Source organism: Oncorhynchus mykiss, chromosome 8 (genome assembly GCF_057628025.1).
Source record: "Oncorhynchus mykiss isolate SJ-2025 chromosome 8, ASM5762802v1, whole genome shotgun sequence".
In the NCBI taxonomy this organism is placed as follows: domain Eukaryota; kingdom Metazoa; phylum Chordata; class Actinopteri; order Salmoniformes; family Salmonidae; genus Oncorhynchus; species Oncorhynchus mykiss.
In genome coordinates, this window is record NC_143029.1 from 16,573,568 (window position 1) to 16,590,376 (window position 16,809).

The 16,809-nt window shown below is 41.2% G+C and overlaps 1 protein-coding gene across 1 annotated transcript in view; it reads right to left on the reverse strand.

Moving 5' to 3' along the window:
- The window catches only part of LOC110529191 (interphotoreceptor matrix proteoglycan 1), a 37,017-nt gene that overhangs the window by 1,175 nt on the left and 19,033 nt on the right, over positions 1-16,809 (reverse strand). Inside the window, exons 13-16 of the mRNA XM_036984868.2 lie at positions 15,417-16,498; positions 5,664-5,883; positions 2,925-3,135; positions 573-655 (exon numbers count right to left, since the gene is read on the reverse strand). Coding sequence (XP_036840763.2) covers positions 613-655; positions 2,925-3,135; positions 5,664-5,883; positions 15,417-16,498 — 1,556 coding nt within the window. The 3' untranslated portion in view covers positions 573-612. The remainder of the gene's footprint in view (positions 1-572; positions 656-2,924; positions 3,136-5,663; positions 5,884-15,416; positions 16,499-16,809) is intronic.

The following is a 16,809-nucleotide window of genomic DNA, read 5'->3' on the forward strand; positions in this document are numbered from 1 at the left end:
GTGTACAGTGTATGCAGGCTAAGGTAGTTCCACTTTGTCAAGCATTCATTAAACTGGCATAGTGTAGAAACCCAAGTCTGATACTTTATATTTTATGATCTTTGGAATGAAAGTCAGCCATGTTAGATTCTGTTTGTTTAAATTTAACCCTTAATTGATTACATTTGACCCAGTTCCTCAACAGCAAAATGACTGACCTGGAAAGAGGGTCAAAGAAGGCTAGACTAATTTCAAAGCCTGCATTTGGAAAGCAACCACAGGCTTGCCAATCCGTCTCTCCTCTATTAAGAGGTGAATAACATGGACTAAGCGTTCCCTTTGGGAGCTTTGGTTTGTCTGTGTGAGGTGTGTCTGTCTGTGGCTTACAGTCTTGTGGAAATACACTCGACTAAACCAATTTGAGTACCACCCGTAAACTAGTGGAAAGATCATGGACCAATTTATTTGAATGATAATTATATGATGTCATGGTTTGATTTGCTTACTTGTTTTCGATAACGTGGCATGACTGGGTCCGAAATGAAGGTCAAATAAAGATTTTAAAAAGTGAAAATAATCAAACAAGTCCTTACCCCAGTACATAGTGTTGATGTCATTCAACACTCTGTTTTATTAACTTGTCATGCCAGGAAGACTTGTATACTTGTCTGGGTATCTACCAACAAAAAAACATGAAAAAGGTTATTGAGACAAAAATAACAAACAAATGAGCGAACAAGAAAACAATTGCAACTATATATTATCCCAAGGGGCAAAAATCACATGGGGTGAGGCACGACAAGAGGTTTTTCTGTAAAGAAGACAGTCGTTAGGTCACTGTATAGACCTGTGAGATTGTCACAATGGAAGGACACTGAGTTCACTATGGTGCAGATGCATTATCCAAAACTACTGTTCCTCCACTTTGCTCACAGACCAATGGACTGACATTAACTATCTAATAGTCGGATATTTAAACTATTTTAGAATCTTACGCGATTGTAGACCTACATTGTTTACTGGAATAGATTTCCATGAGACAAAAATTGACCTGAGAAATCTTAAACTATTTACAATAAGATTACTGAAAGCTAGATAATGTCAGCAGCACCCTGTATGGTATTAACCTTTGAGTTTTCATAGACTGAGAAAGCTAGATAATGTATTAACCTTTAGATTTTCATAGACGATTGTTATTTCTGACTGTTTGTGGTGCTGTCTGATCTAGGGGCTGGATTACTGTGTTAGGGTCTGTTTGTGTCCCAAATGGCACCCTATTCCCTATATACACAGCAGGGCACTATTTTGTCCCTGCCCTATGGCCCCTGGTCAATATTAATGCACTACATAGGGAAAAGGATGCCATTTGGGATGCGCACACTGTGTTAATAGGAGATGGCAAATCCAGGTCTGTGTGGGTGTGTTGACTGGTTCCTGGTGGGGTGAAGCCCCCCAATGCTCGCATAATTACACATGGAACTAACCGGATCAGAGAGGGACTTAAAGCCACTGACACTTTAACCTTTGCTTGAACACTTTGTTGGAGTATTTACATATACTGGAGGGCAGTGGTATTCAAATATTTTCAGCGTTTTTTTCCCCAAGAATTTCTCGCGACCCCGCCCAACCCAAAATCTAATGACACAACCTTAAATAACAAATAACCTTCAATTCATTGCATTTTCATCTATCAAAATGACTACTTTTTTTTTACTCAATATTTATCTATTTTTTTAATACAATAATCTGTTCTCTTAATTTTTGTCCCTAAAAATATATGTATAGTAATTTTGACGACCCCAATGCAGCTCCTCCACGACTCAGACTATGAATACCACTGCTGTAGTGGGATTAGTTAAGTGTTAGTGTAGTTAGTATAGTATGTGTATAGTGTATGTATAGTTAGTGAAGGAGATTTGGAAGTTTTAGATTCTTGTCATATGGTCTTTACTGAAGCTAAACATATTTAGTTGGCCCATACAGAAATTAATCTTTACGCATATAAAAGGCATAATGATTACCTTTGAATATGTTTTTTTTAATAAGAACCAAGATTTAAGTGGTGATGATTTCTAAAGATGTCCCTTTTACCTCTGTAGCTGAGAGGAGAATGTTAAATTGGGTATAATCAAAATTATGTTAAGCGAAAAATGACATTATGGAGACATTTTCTCTCTAGGTTCCAGAGAGTCAGCACAACACTGTCTGAAAGTCTGTGACTGCAAGCTGGGAGCTTATAACATCGAGAGAAAGTCACTCTGTTCCGAAAACCTCAAGTCCACTAGTATTAATTATACAGTACCAGTGCAGCTCTCAGCTCTAAAAGCAAAATGGGGACATTATCTCTTAGTAGAATGTATATAGTAAGTGTTGAAAGAAGAATACATATAGTACAGCTAAATACATGTACCGTACAAATCAACACAGTGAAGAAAAGACTTTTGCTTACGCCAAAGTCACTGTCTCTCTGGTCCGTCTACATTGTGTGTACATGAATATCATGAGAGCTATCACGGCATAAACAAAGGACAGGAAGCCCACAAAGCAGCTTATGAAAAGGAGGGGGTCTACTGGCACGGCCACCAGCTCAGTGCAGCGCTCCCCGTTAAAGTGCCAGACATTACCTACAGGACATCTAAAGAGGTCAAAGACACTGGGTTAGAGCACATTATGAACACTACAGTTCATGAAAGTGTGTATTTGTGCACGTGTGTTGCATGTGGCATTAGAATGTCATGTTGTGTTGCTTTCCTCTCAACACTAAGTAGACAACATCAACAAGAGAACAACATCAAGTTGAACTCTAACAGGTGAGAGAAACAAGTGATGGCAATGGATATTATAATTCATACATCGTAGTAACAATGAATGGCTTAATATACATCTGGATATACAGAATCATGGCACAATGTTTACTTTCTTTGGATTTGGTTACGCTAAGGTACCTGCAAGTGGCTCCATGCCCAGGCACTACCTCACACTGACCCCCGTTTTGGCAGTAGTCAGGCTGCAGGACACAGATACTCTGGCAGGGCAAACCGTCCAACGTAATGTAGCCCGGGTCACACAGACACTCGGCCTCCCGAGACCAGCGGTTCACCACACAGCGAGAGAAGTCGTTGCACGCCAAGAACTTACAGGGATCTGCTTGATCAGCTGTTAAAAAATAATGAATAACGGGGAAATGGTAAGATCAGTATTCATTAAATATCAAAGTAGCTGTGAAGCTGTCTTCTCCCCCTTTTTAACGAACCTCTTTCTCTCGATTGATTCGATTGATTTTAATGAGGTAGGTCCTCCTCGGCTTCTTCTCTGCATTTCATTTTAAGGTTTAGCACATTGGCTAGTGAAAAGTCGAATATTGATGGTACAGACAAACCATAACATTAGATGGATTTTAAACCCATAGGGGGCACAGGGGCATGTGCCCTCTCAGATCTGTCAAACATAAAGATATAAAACTGTATTTTTTTGTGAAGAATCAACAACAAGTGGGACACAATCATGAAGTGGAACGACATTTATTGGATATTTCAAACTTTTTTAACAAATCAAAAACTGAAAAATTGGGCGTGCAAAATTATTCAGCCCCTTTACTTTCAGTGCAGCAAACTCTCTCCAGAAGTTCAGTGAGGATCTCTGAATGATCCAATGTTGACCTAAATGACTAATGATGATAAATACAATCCACCTGTGTGTAATCAAGTCTCTGTATAAATGCACCTGCACTGTGATAGTCTCAGAGGTCCGTTAAAAGCGCAGAGAGCATCATGAAGAACAAGGAACACACCAGGCAGGTCCGAGATACTGTTGTGAAGAAGTTTAAAGCCAGATTTGGATACAAAAAGATTTCCCAAGCTTTAAACATCCCAAGGAGCACTGTGCAAGCGATAATATTGAAATGGAAGGAGTATCAGACCACTGCAAATCTACCAAGACCTGGCCGTCCCTCTAAACTTTCAGCTCATACAAGGAGAAGACTGATCAGAGATGCAGCCAAGAGGCCCATGATCACTATGGATGAACTGCAGAGATCTACAGCTGAGGTGGGAGACTCTGTCCACAGGACAACAATCAGTCGTATATTGCACAAATCTGGCCTTTATGGAAGAGTGGCAAGAAGAAAGCCATTTCTTAAAGATATCCATAAAAAGTGTCGTTTAAAGTTTGCCACAAGCCACCTGGGAGACACACCAAACATGTGGAAGAAGGTGCTCTGGTCAGATGAAACCAAAATTGAACTTTTTGGCAACAATGCAAAACGTTATGTTTGGCGTAAAAGCAACACAGCTGAACACACCATCCCCACTGTCAAACATGGTGGTGGCAGCATCATGGTTTGGGCCTGCTTTTCTTCAGCAGGGACAGGGAAGATGGTTAAAATTGATGGGAAGATGGATGGAGCCAAATACAGGACCATTCTGGAAGAAAACCTGATGGAGTCAGGTGATCCAAAACATAAAGCAAAATCTACAATGGAATGGTTAAAAAATAAACATATCCAGGTGTTAGAATGGCCAAGTCAAAGTCCAGACCTGAATCCAATCGAGAATCTGTGGAAAGAACTGAAAACTGCTGTTCACAAATGCTCTCCATCCAACCTCACTGAGCTCGAGCTGTTTTGCAAGGAGGAATGGGAAAAAATGTCAGTCTCTCGATGTGCAAAACTGATAGAGACATACCCCAAGCGACTTACAGCTGTAATCGCAGCAAAAGGTGGCGCTACAAAGTATTAACTTAAGGGGGCTGAATAATTTTGCACGCCCAATTTTTCAGTTTTTGATTTGTTAAAAAAGTTTGAAATATCCAATAAATGTCGTTCCACTTCATGATTGTGTCCCACTTGTTGTTGATTCTTCACAAAAAAATACAGTTTTATATCTTTATGTTTGAAGCCTGAAATGTGGCAAAAGGTCGCAAAGTTCAAGGGGGCCGAATACTTTCGCAAGGCACTGTATATATATATATATATATATATCACAAAAGTGAGTACACCCCTCACATTTTTGCAAATATTTGAGTATATCGTTTCATGTGACAACGCTGAAGAAATTACACTTTGCTACAATGTAAAGTAGTGAGTGTACAGCTTGTATAACAGTGTCAATTTGCTGTCCCCTCAAAATAACTCAACACAGCCATTAATGCCTAAACCGCTGGCAACAAAAGTGAGTACACCCCTAAGTGAAAATGTCCAAATTGGGCCCAAAGTGTCAATATTTTGTGTGGCCACCATCATTTTCCAGCACTGCCTTAAAAATATAAATTAACACCAGTTAGGAGGATACAGACAGCTCAAGCACATTTTTAGATATGCAGAAAAAATATATATATTTGACATAGAATTAAGCAAAATGATTATGGCTCTAGATTGCAGGAAAAACTGGTTTCCAGACAGACAGCCGCTTGCCCCCCAGCCACCCTCACATGCTTTGTGCCCCCTTATATTTTCGGGGTGCATGACGCCCCTGCTCTCTACCAACTTATAGTCTACATTAGTGTTTTATTCTTTATTGCTGTAGTATTCTCCATGTTTTGATTCGACTTACTACTGTATACATTATGTATTTCATATTCTGTAAATGTCACCTTTAAAAATGACCACATAGGGTTCTGGTAAAAAATAGTGCACTATATAGGGACTAGGGTGCCATTTGGGACAAAGCCAGGATCTCATCTCATACCCGGCTCTATGTCCAGAGAGTGACTGTCAATCTCAATGTTGAGGCTTATGGCAGCAGCATTGCAGAAGTCTTCTAGGACACAGTGGACGGCCTGGGTCACGTTGTATGGAACTGACTTGGAGAACTTCATCTTGCTGTTGACCACAACGCTGCCGTTCCTGAAGTTGAGAATCTCCAGCTTCTTGAATCCCGTTAGATTGGACTGCAGGTAAGGCAGCAGCTGGACAGGGGAGAGAGAAAAGTGACAATCAAGTGTTCAGACTAATCCATTACAATCCAAAGGGAACACTGCCACTAACTTGCTCTCCAGCCAAGGTGCATGAATGGAGGAGCAAGCTGAAGTAAAGGGGAAATTCAGCAACAATTGATTTTAAAAATCTTTCTGTTTCCAATGTGTTTTACTTTGTCGTCTTAAGCATGGTGAGAGATGATTCACTTTCACTTTATTTAGATGACTTTCTAATAACAATGACATTTAACCACTGTCTGTAATTACCGTGCAGTAGTTGAAAGAGTTCTACCCACTAAACCAGAGGCTTTTATGCACTATTGTAGAGTGACATTGCCCTAACACTCAAATCCTCCACTTGCACCTGGTGTGGTGGGGTCCCATTTATTCAAAGTGATGAATGAAAGTGCTAATATAATATTACCAGGTCTCAGCCAGTACCTTTCCGCTGAGTTGAAGAAACCCTTATAGAGTCTTTGAAACAATAACAAAAGGGGCACCCCACCTCTGATTTGGTAAAAAGGAATGGGCCTGAAGAAATGTAACCACTCTCAAATTCATAGACAGAGCTATGGATGCAAGGACTGACCATCCATGATATCAAAATTATTGCTTTAACCATATTTTAGGCCATTAAGTGTCTGTTTATATGTACATTGTTTCAAACAGAGTAAAACAAGCATATATTTGGGGTTCTGATGGGGTAAACTAAGCTGATCAGGCATTTATAAGTTATATTCAAGAATCAATGGGTATGTATATACAGTGGGGCAAAGAATTGTGCAAGTTCTCCCACTTAAAAAGATTAGAGAGGCCTGTAATTTTCATCATAGGTACACTTCACCTATGACAGACAAAATGAGAAGAAAAAAATCCAGAAAATCACATTGTAGGATTTTTTATGAATTTATTTGCAAATTATGGTGGAAAATAAGTATTTGGTCACCTACAAACAAGCAAGATTTCTGGCTCTCACAGACCTGTAACTTCTTCTTTAAGAGGCTCCTCTGTCCTCCACTTGTTACCTGTATTAATGGCACCTGTTTGAACTTGTTATCAGTATAAAAGACACCTGTCCACAACCTCAAACAGTCACACTCCAAACTCCACTATGGCCAAGACCATAGAGCTGTCAAAGGACACCAGAAACAAAATTGTAGACCTGCACCAGGCTGGGAAGCCTGAATCTGCAATATGTAAGCAGCTTGGTTTGAAGAAATCAACTGTGGGAGCAATTATTAGGAAATGGAAGACATACAAGACCACTGATAATCTCCCTCGATCTGGGACTCCATGCAAGATCTCACCCCGTGGGGTCAAAATGATCACAAGAACGGTGAGCAAAAATCCCAGAAACACACGGGGGGATCTAGTGAATGACCTGCAGAGAGCTGGGACCAAAGTAACAAAGCCTACCATCAGTAACACACTACGCCGCCAGGGACTCAAATCCTGCAGTGCCAGACGTGTCCCCCTGCTTAAGCCAGTACATGTCCAGGCCTGTCTGAAGTTTACTAGAGAGCATTTGGAGAATCCAGAAGAAGATTTGGAGAATGTCATATGGTCAGATGAAACCAAAATATAACTTTTTGGTAAAAACTCAACTCGTCGTGTTTGGAGGACAAAGAATGCTGAGTTGCATCCAAAGAACACCATACCTACTGTGAAGCATGGGGGTGTAAACATCATGCTTTGGGGCTGTTTTTCTGCAAAGGGACCAGGACGACTGATCCGTGTAAAGTAAAGAATGAATGGGGCCATGCATCGTGAGATTTTGAGTGAAAACCTCCTTCCATCAGCAAGGGCATTGAAGATGAAACGGGGCTGGGTCTTTCAGCATGACAATGATCCCAAACACACCGCCCGGGCAACGAAGGAGTGGCTTCGTGAGAAGCATTTCAAGATCCTGGAGTGGCCTAGCCAGTCTCCAGATCTCAACCCCATAGAAAATCTTTGGAGGGAGTTGAAAGTCTGTGTTGCCCAGCAACAGCCCCAAAACATCACTGCTCTAGAGGAGATCTGCATGGAGGAATGGGCCAAAATACCAGCAACAGTGTGTGAAAACCTTGTGAAGACTTACAGAAAACGTTTGACCTCTGTCATTGCCAACAAAGGGTATATAACAAAGTATTGAGATAAACTTTTGTTATTGACCAAATACTAATTTTCCACCATAATTTGCAAATAAATTCATAAAAAAATCCTACAATGTGATTTTCTGGATTTTTTTTCTCATTTTGTCTGTCATAGTTGAAGTGTACCTATGATGAAAATTACAGGCCTCTCTCATCTTTTTAAGTGGGAGAACTTGCACAATTGGTGGCTGACTAAATACTCCCCCCCCCCCCCCCCCCCCCACTGTGTGTGTGTGTATATATTACACATTTCTATATTACACATTACACATTTCTAAGTCAAAAAAAAGTATGTAAGAAAAGATTCTAGCTTTAAAAAATAGGTAATTGCTCAGATCCTGAATATGCCATAGATGACAGAAGTCAGGAGGAAACAGACTTTGCCTCGAGTTATTTCTTTCAATTGGAAATATTGATTACATTTAGAACCGTTACTGGCAGGCAGCACATTGAACAGTTGCTGCTCTTTAGGAAGCGACTGAGGATAGACCCTGGACAGCTTTGATACTGCGAGAACTCTCAAGGCTTCGCAGTTCATCAGAATGTTGCGGTCAGCACAGGTTATGTCAAAGTGATTCAAAGCTACCATGTTAGACCAACAGAGAGCATTGCCTAATATCTGCATTTACATGTTAAGTATGCACAGATTGTAAGTCCAAATCTTTAGAAGTACATATCCTCAAGCATGTAAACCCTTCAAAGTTTGCCTACTGTACATACGTGCATAGCTGGGAATCTGAATCAAATTGAAAAACAACATCTAACTACCTTGTTTCTCTGTGGCCCTGAGGGCTGAACATAATTGGCCATATATAGTACCACAGTATGAGTCATAATACCCATAAAACCTAGTGGTCAAACAGGGAAATGGTTAGAATATTTTTTTCCACCATTCATTTTTCCCATATGGGATTTTAGAAACACTTCAAATAAGGGCTGTGTTTTGTGTAGGCTTACCTTGGCGGGAAGTTTTGATAACCCTGTAAATATCTCTAGGACAAGGTGACTTTTGGAAAGTATTCAGACTCCTTGACTTTTTCCACATCATTCTAAAATGGATTAAATTGTTTTTTTCTCAGCAATCGACACACAATACCCCATAATGACAAGGGAAAAACAGGTTTTTAGACCTTTTTGCACATTTATATAAAAACAACAACTGAAGAATCACATTGACATAACTATTCAGACCCTTTACTCAGTACCTTGTTGAAGCACATTTTGGCTGCAATTACAGCCTCAAGTATTCTTGGGTATGACACTACAAGCTTGGCACACCTGTATTTGGGGAGTTTCTCCCATTCTTCTCTGCAGATCCTCTCAAGCGTTGTCAGGTTGGATAGGGGAGTGTCGCTGCACAGCTATTTTCAGGTCTCTCCAGAGATGTTAGATCGGGTTCAAGTCTGGGCTCTGGCTGGGCCACTCAAGGACATTCAGAAACTTGTCCCAAACCTACTCTTGCATTGTCTTGGCTGTGCGCTTAGGGTCGTTGTCCTGTTGGAAGGTGAACCTTCATCCCAGTCAGAGGTCTTGAGCGCTCTGGAGCAGGTTTTCATCAAGGATCTCTCTGTACTTTGCTCTGTTCATCTTTCCCTTAATCCTGACTAGTCTCCCAGTCCCTGCCGCTGAAAAACATCCCCACAGCATGATGCTGCTACCACCATGCTTCACCGTAGGGATGGTGCCAGGTTTCCTCCAGAGGTGACGCTTGGCAATCAGGCCAAAGAGTTCAATCTTGATTTCATTGGACCAGAGAATCTTGTTTCTTATGGTCAGAGTCCTTTAGGTGCCTTTTGACAAATTTCAAGCAGGCTTGCATGTGCCTTTTACTGAAAAGTGGCTTCCGTCTGGCCACTCTACCATACAAGCCTGATTGGTGGAGGGCTGCAGAGATGCTTGTCCTTCTGGAAGGTTCTCCACAGAGGAACTCTGGAGCTCTGTCAGAGTGACTATTGGGTTCTTGGTCACCTCCCTGACCAATGCCCTTCCCCCCCGATTGCTCAGTTTGTCTAGGAGGCCAGCTCTAGGAAGAGTCTTGGTGAGCCCAAACTTGATTTTTTAATAATGATGGAGGCCACTGTGTTCTTGGGGACCTTCAATGCTGCAGAAATGTTTTGGTACCCTTCCCCAGACCTGTGCCTCGACACAATCCTGTCTCAGAGCTCTACGGACAATTCCTTCATTCTCATGGCTTTGTTTTTGCGCTGATATGCATTGTCAATTGTGGGACCTTACATTGACAGGTGTGTGCCTTTCCAAAAAATGTCGAAGCAATTGAATTTACCACAGGTGGACTCCAATCAAGTTGTAGAAACATATCAAGGATGATCAAAGGGAAGAGGATGCATCTGAGCTCAATTTTGAGTATCCGAGCAAAGAGTCTGAACACTTACAGTACCTATTCCTTCAAGGATTTTTCTTAATATTTTACATTGTAGAATAATTCTGAAGACATCAGAACTACGAAATAACACATATGGAATCATGTAGTATCCCCCCCAAAAAAGTGTTAAACAAATCAAAATATATTTTATATTTGAGATTCTTCAAAGCAGCCACGCATTGCCTTGACAGATTTGCATACTCTTGGCATTCTCTCAACCAGCTTCACCTGGAATGCTTTTCCAACAGTCTTGAAGGAGTTCCCACACATGCTGAGCACTTGTTGGCTGCTTTTCCTTCTCACTGCGGTCCAACTCATCACAAACCATCTCAATTGGGTTGAGGTTGGGTGATTGTGGCGGCCAGGTCATCTGATGCAGCACTCCATCACTCTCCTTCTTGGTCAAATTGCCCTTACAGACTGGAGGTGTGTTGGGTAATTTGTCCTGACAAAAAACGAATGATAGTGGGACTAAGCTCAAACCAGATGACATGGCGTATCGCTGCAGAATGCTGTGGTAGCCATGCTGGTTAAGTGTGCCTGGAATTCTAAATAAATCACAGACAGTGTAATCAGCAAAGCACCCCCACACCATCACACCTCCTCCTTCATGCTTCATGGGGGGAAACACACATGCAGAGATCATCCGTTCACCTACTCTGCGTCTTTCAAAGACACGGAGGTTGGAACCAAAAATGCCACATTTGGACTCATCAGACCAAAGGACAGAGTTCCACCGGTCTAATGTCCATTGCTCATCTTTCTTGGACCAAGCAAGTCTCTTCTTATTGGTGTCCTTTAGTAGTGGTTTCTTTGCAGTAAGGCCTGATTCACACAGTCAACTTTGAACAGTTCGTGTTGAGATGTGTCTGTTACTTGTTCTCTGTGAAGCATTTACTTGGACTGCAATTTCTAAGGCTGGTAACTCGAATGAACTTATCCTCTGCAGCAGATGTAACTCCGGTTCTAAATTTCCTGTGGTGATCCTCACGAGAGCCAGTTTCATCATAGTGCTTGATGGTTTTTGCAACTGCAATGGAAAAAAACTTTACAAATTCTTGAAATATCCCGCATTGACTGACCTTTGTGTCTTAAAGTAATGATGGACTGTCGTTTCTCTTTGCTTATTTGAGCTGTTCTTGCCATAACATGGACTTGGTCTTTTACCAAATAGGGCTATCTTCTGTATACCACCCTACCTTGTCACAACACAACTGATTGGCTCAAATGAATTAAGGAAATAAATCCCACCAATCAGCTATTAACAAGGCAGTCCTGTTAATTGAAATGCATTCCAGGTGACTACCTCATGAATCTGGTTGAGAGAATGCCAAGTGTGCAAAGCTGTCATCAAAGCAAAGGGTGGTTACTTTGAAGAATCTCAGATATAAAATATATTTGTTTAACACTTTTTTTTTCTTATGACATGATTCCATGTGTTATTTCATAGTTTTGATGTCTTCACTGTTTTTCAACAATGACACAATACCTGTTTTGCAAAGGTGTCAGCTATAGATGATGTGCAGGAGCTGATAGGGATTTGTAGTTTTGCATGATGTCTACCTTGATGCTGATTAGCATTTTTGAAATCAGAGTAAATAGTCTAATATATTGATAAAAGTCACCTTTACATGGTTATCAAAACATCATGCCAGAGTAAGCCTTCACAAAACACAGCCCTTATTTGAAGTCTTTCTTAAATCCCCTGTGGGACCACCCGTTTTATGGGTATTATGACACCGCCACTGTGGAGGCCTATTGCTCCAGTAAAGTAGAACACCGATTTGTATTGTAGCTCAAATAGAATAGTAAGTACCATATTAAGGGTCACTCTGTGCCAAAGAGACTACATACATACATACATCCATCTATCTATGCCTGCACTCTCCTTTATCATTATTCACAATGAGCTGGCATTTCAAATCCATTAACTTCTCAGAAGCTTCATTTGTCCAGTGGGTATAGAAAGTCACCACCCCCTTTCAAAATGTTCACATTTTGTTGCCTTACAGCCTGAAATGGAAAAACCCATCAAATTTGATTTACACACAATATCCAAGTGAAAAAATTGTTTTGTGAAAAAAAACAACTTTAAACGTAAAACACCATATTTGGGTAAGTGACCCCCCAACCGTACCGTAACCGCAACCGTACAGCAGCTGAAGGACAAGAAGGTGAATGTCCTTGAGTGGCCTAGTCAGAGCCCCAACCTAAATCCCATCGAGAATCTTGAAGAGTGCAGTCCATGAGCGGTCACCATGCAATTTGACTGAGCTTGAACAATTCTGCAAGGAAGAACGGGCAAATATTCCAGTCTAGGTGTAACGGAATTCCTCTTCTTCAGAGGAGGAGTAGCAAGGATCAGACCAATGTGCAGTGTGGTAAGTGTCCATAATGATATATTTAATAAATGTATTTAATAAAAGTACAACCAGACAACCAAAACAGTCCCGTATGGTGAAAACACTAAGACAGGATACAACCACCCACAAAACACAATAGAAAACAGGCTACCTAAATATGGCTCCCAATCAGAGACAACGACTGACACCTGCCTCTGATTAAGAACCATACTAGGCCGAACACATAGAAATATAACAACAGAACAAAACATAGAAAAACAACATAGAATGCCCACCCTAACTCACGCCGTGACCAACTAAAGTAAAGACATAAAAAAGGAACTATGGTCAGAACGTGACACTAGGTGTGCAAAATGAGTGGAGAAGTATTCAAAGAGACTCATGGCTGTAATTCAAGCGAAAGATGGTTTCGCCAAGTATTAACTCGTCGGGGTGTTCACTTATCCAAATAGAGTATTTGACTGTTTTCATTTTAATACATTTGAGTTTTAAACAAAAAGTTATGTTCACTGGGATATTGCGGGTTACTGTGTGTAAATAAGCTGGAAAAAGTCTGATTTTGTGTTTTCATTTCAGGTTGTAAGGCAACAGAACATTTTGAAAGGGGTTGGTGACCTTCTATACCCACTGTACCTGGTTCTAATATGTCCTGTGTCCTGATCTTGTTCACATTCTGATTGTGCCCACATTTCCAGGCATGCGTCTACACTTGGTATGACAATGTGTCTCTTATCCATCCTCTGTGTTCTCATTGTGACTAGATTTCCTGATCCCTCCCTGTATGTAAGTTTTTTGACAGATATTCTTTCAAAATAATATTTATTTTGACACATATTGATGTCATAAGGCAATGGTGCCACCTGTCAATAATTTTAGAGGGTGGATTAATTATGATTTAAAATGGTTTCTCTGTCCAGATCCGTCTACACTTGTAAGCTATCCAGATTCAATGCGTGCCTGACTACCTTCGTAGGTAGTCAGGAAGATCAGATCAATGTGTCTTTTAATTGTCTACACCTGTCTAAAAATGTGGGCACAATCAGATTGTAGATAAGATTAGGACAAAGGACGCATGTTAGAACCAGGAATAAACAGGGATAGAGAGTCTGGCCCCTGGCCCTTCAATTTACAACTAGTGTCATTTTGAATCCTGATATGAGCTCAAACAGGCTATTCAGTTGGATTCTGCACATGTGGAGAGTATGAGGGGTTAGCAGCATGCATTTAGTGGCGAGGCTATTGGGCCAATGACATTGTGACAGCAACAACAAAAAAATGTCTAAAATAAGATTCTCTCGCTCTCCCCCTCCCTCCCATCTTATCACGTCAAAAGGAACTAGAGCAGTGTGAAAGTGTTCTGTTCTCAACATGGCACATCCCTCATCTTCTTCAGCTTATTAGCTGTAAACTAAGTCATCGCTCTGTACACTGAGGGGAACGTTGCATTTGTTTCAGCGTGGATGTGAGACAAATGAATCTACTTATGTGCATAAGTAAATCTAAATCACCTGTTGATGATACAGTACAACCAATCATCAAGCTCAGTAGAAAGGTGAAGAAAGGTTAACCAGGCCTATACTGTCACAAACAACATACCCATCAGCTGTATCATTTCAATGTACGTTATTCTGAAAGCTGAATCTACCATCTTATGACTTATTGCTAATTTAAGTCAATGTTGAAGCAGGCATGTCAGTTTAGTCAGAAGAAAAAGGAATCATGCATAACACTGGGCTTTGAATAGGATGTCACTCAAAAATAGTCCATTAAAACCAGCTGAATTGAAGCTACAGTATGTCAGTTTTGTTCCAGCGCAGGTCAGGCAGTTTTCAGCATTAATTAAGCTAAGAGCCATTAGTTAGAGTGCAGTACATTAATCTAAATGATTCAATCTAATCACTTAAAGGCCCAGTGCAGTCAAAAATGTGATGTTCATGTGTTTTGTATATAATTCCACACAATAAAGTTGGAATAATACTGTAGATTGAAAATTATGATAATGCGCTTTTAGTGTAAGAGCTGTTTGAAAAGACTGCCTGAAATTTCAGCCTATTTTGGTGGGGTGGAGTTTTGGTCTGCCTGGTGAATTGTTTAATAGAACAATAAGAAAGAGAGATCCAAACTAAGAAATTGCTCATTGTTGTGAAGCTATGTGTGTTTCTTTTCAACAATTTTAATTGAAAACAATCACAGTAACGTACTTAATTGTTACCCAGAAATGATTTGATATTGAAATAAAAATGTCTGCTTTGGACCTTTAAATAACAAACAGACTGTGATGCAAATGCCTTAAGAAAATGTTAGCTAGTTATCAACCAGGTTGTAATAACCACCTCCATCTAATGTCCTTCTGAAATAGGCAACACAATACACTTTTTTCCATCTTGTGAAATGCAGACTGTAAATCGGTGTAAAGCAGTTCCTCCTTTCTAAGTCATTTGTCAGTGATAAGTCAATGTATATGGGCTTACACAGCATTGCCTAGTAATAAGGACCAAGGCCACTTCCTATTATCTTTCTTCCCTCACATGGGCTGGCAGTATCCTGTTTTAATCTTATGACATTGGGTTCAGTAGCCTGCTGTAGCGCAACAAATAAATGCTGTCACTTATCTCTTTATGAACATATTTCATTCTCACTCACCAGCTCCACAAAGGTGTTCTCCAGGGATTTGTATTCGGAAGAGCTCTTGTTGAAGAGATCATCTGAGAACCTCATGTTGGTGACCCGTAGACTGAAGAACACTACCAGCTCCCTTCCTTTACTGGCCGTGGTCATGGAGGGCGTGGTCAGGTATCTCAGTGGTGGAGACGCTGTGGTCTCAAAGGGGTGCTCCTCGGGAGCCAATGGGTATCCACTGGCATCTGGAAGGTCAATGGCCTCTGTGCTCACCAGGTCCATTTGGTCAAAATTGTCTGCAACGTCTTGCACGCTCTCATCCTCAGGTTCCGAGACATCTATGACCTCCTCTTCAGCCTCCTCTTCATCGATAACAACCACCTCAGGCTCCTCAGCATCCTCCTCAGTAGGTTGTAACTCTGAAGCTGACTCTGTTTCATCTACCTCAGGCACAGTGCCAGATTCTGCAGGTGGTGTTGGTGAAGAGTCTGGGATGGGTTCTGCTGTCACTGCTATCTCCACTGCACTGTCCCCTGGCAATGGAGCCAATTCCACTTCACTGACCCCTGGCAATGGAGCCAATTCCACTTCACTGACCTCTGACAATGGAGCCAATTCCACTTCACTGACCTCTGGCAATGCAGCCTCTTCCACTTCACTATCCTCTGGCAATGCAGCCTCTTCCACTTCACTGACCTCTGGCAATGCAGCCTCTTCCACTTCACTGACCTCTGGCAATGCAGCCTCTTCCACTTCACTGACCTCTGGCAATGCAGCCTCTTCCACTTCACTGACCTCTGGCAATGCAGCCTCTTCCACTTCACTGACCTCTGGCAATGCAGCCTCTTCCACTTCACTGTCCTCTGGCAATGCAGCCTCTTCCCCTTCACTGTCCTCTGGCAATGCAGCCTCTTCCACTTCATTGTCCTCTGGCAATGCAGCCTCTTCCACTTCACTGTCCTCTGGCAATGCAGCCTCTTCCCCTTCACTGACCTCTGGCAATGCAGCCTCTTCCACTTCACTGACCTCTGGCAATGCAGCCTCTTCCACTTCACTGTCCTCTGGCAATGCAGCCTCTTCCACTTCACTGTCCTCTGGTGAATGATCTTTGAAACAGGAGATAATATTTCAATAAGTCACAAACCATCACAAGTGAGTTTTACCCATACTGCAAATGCCTTCCAACTGTCCAGTAAATAATCCTAATTTATACTGAATATGCAGATTCATTACCTATATGGCTGCAGGGATGAAACAGTTTCAGGCAAGACATTTTGCAGGGCCCTGCTGTGAATAATATTTCTTCATATTTATTTGATAAAAAAAATCTATCTGCATTGTTTGATAAAGTACAGTATCCCTCAGCGGTGTAACCATTGGTAATTGGTAAGTCCCGTGTGGCTCAGTTGGTAGAGCA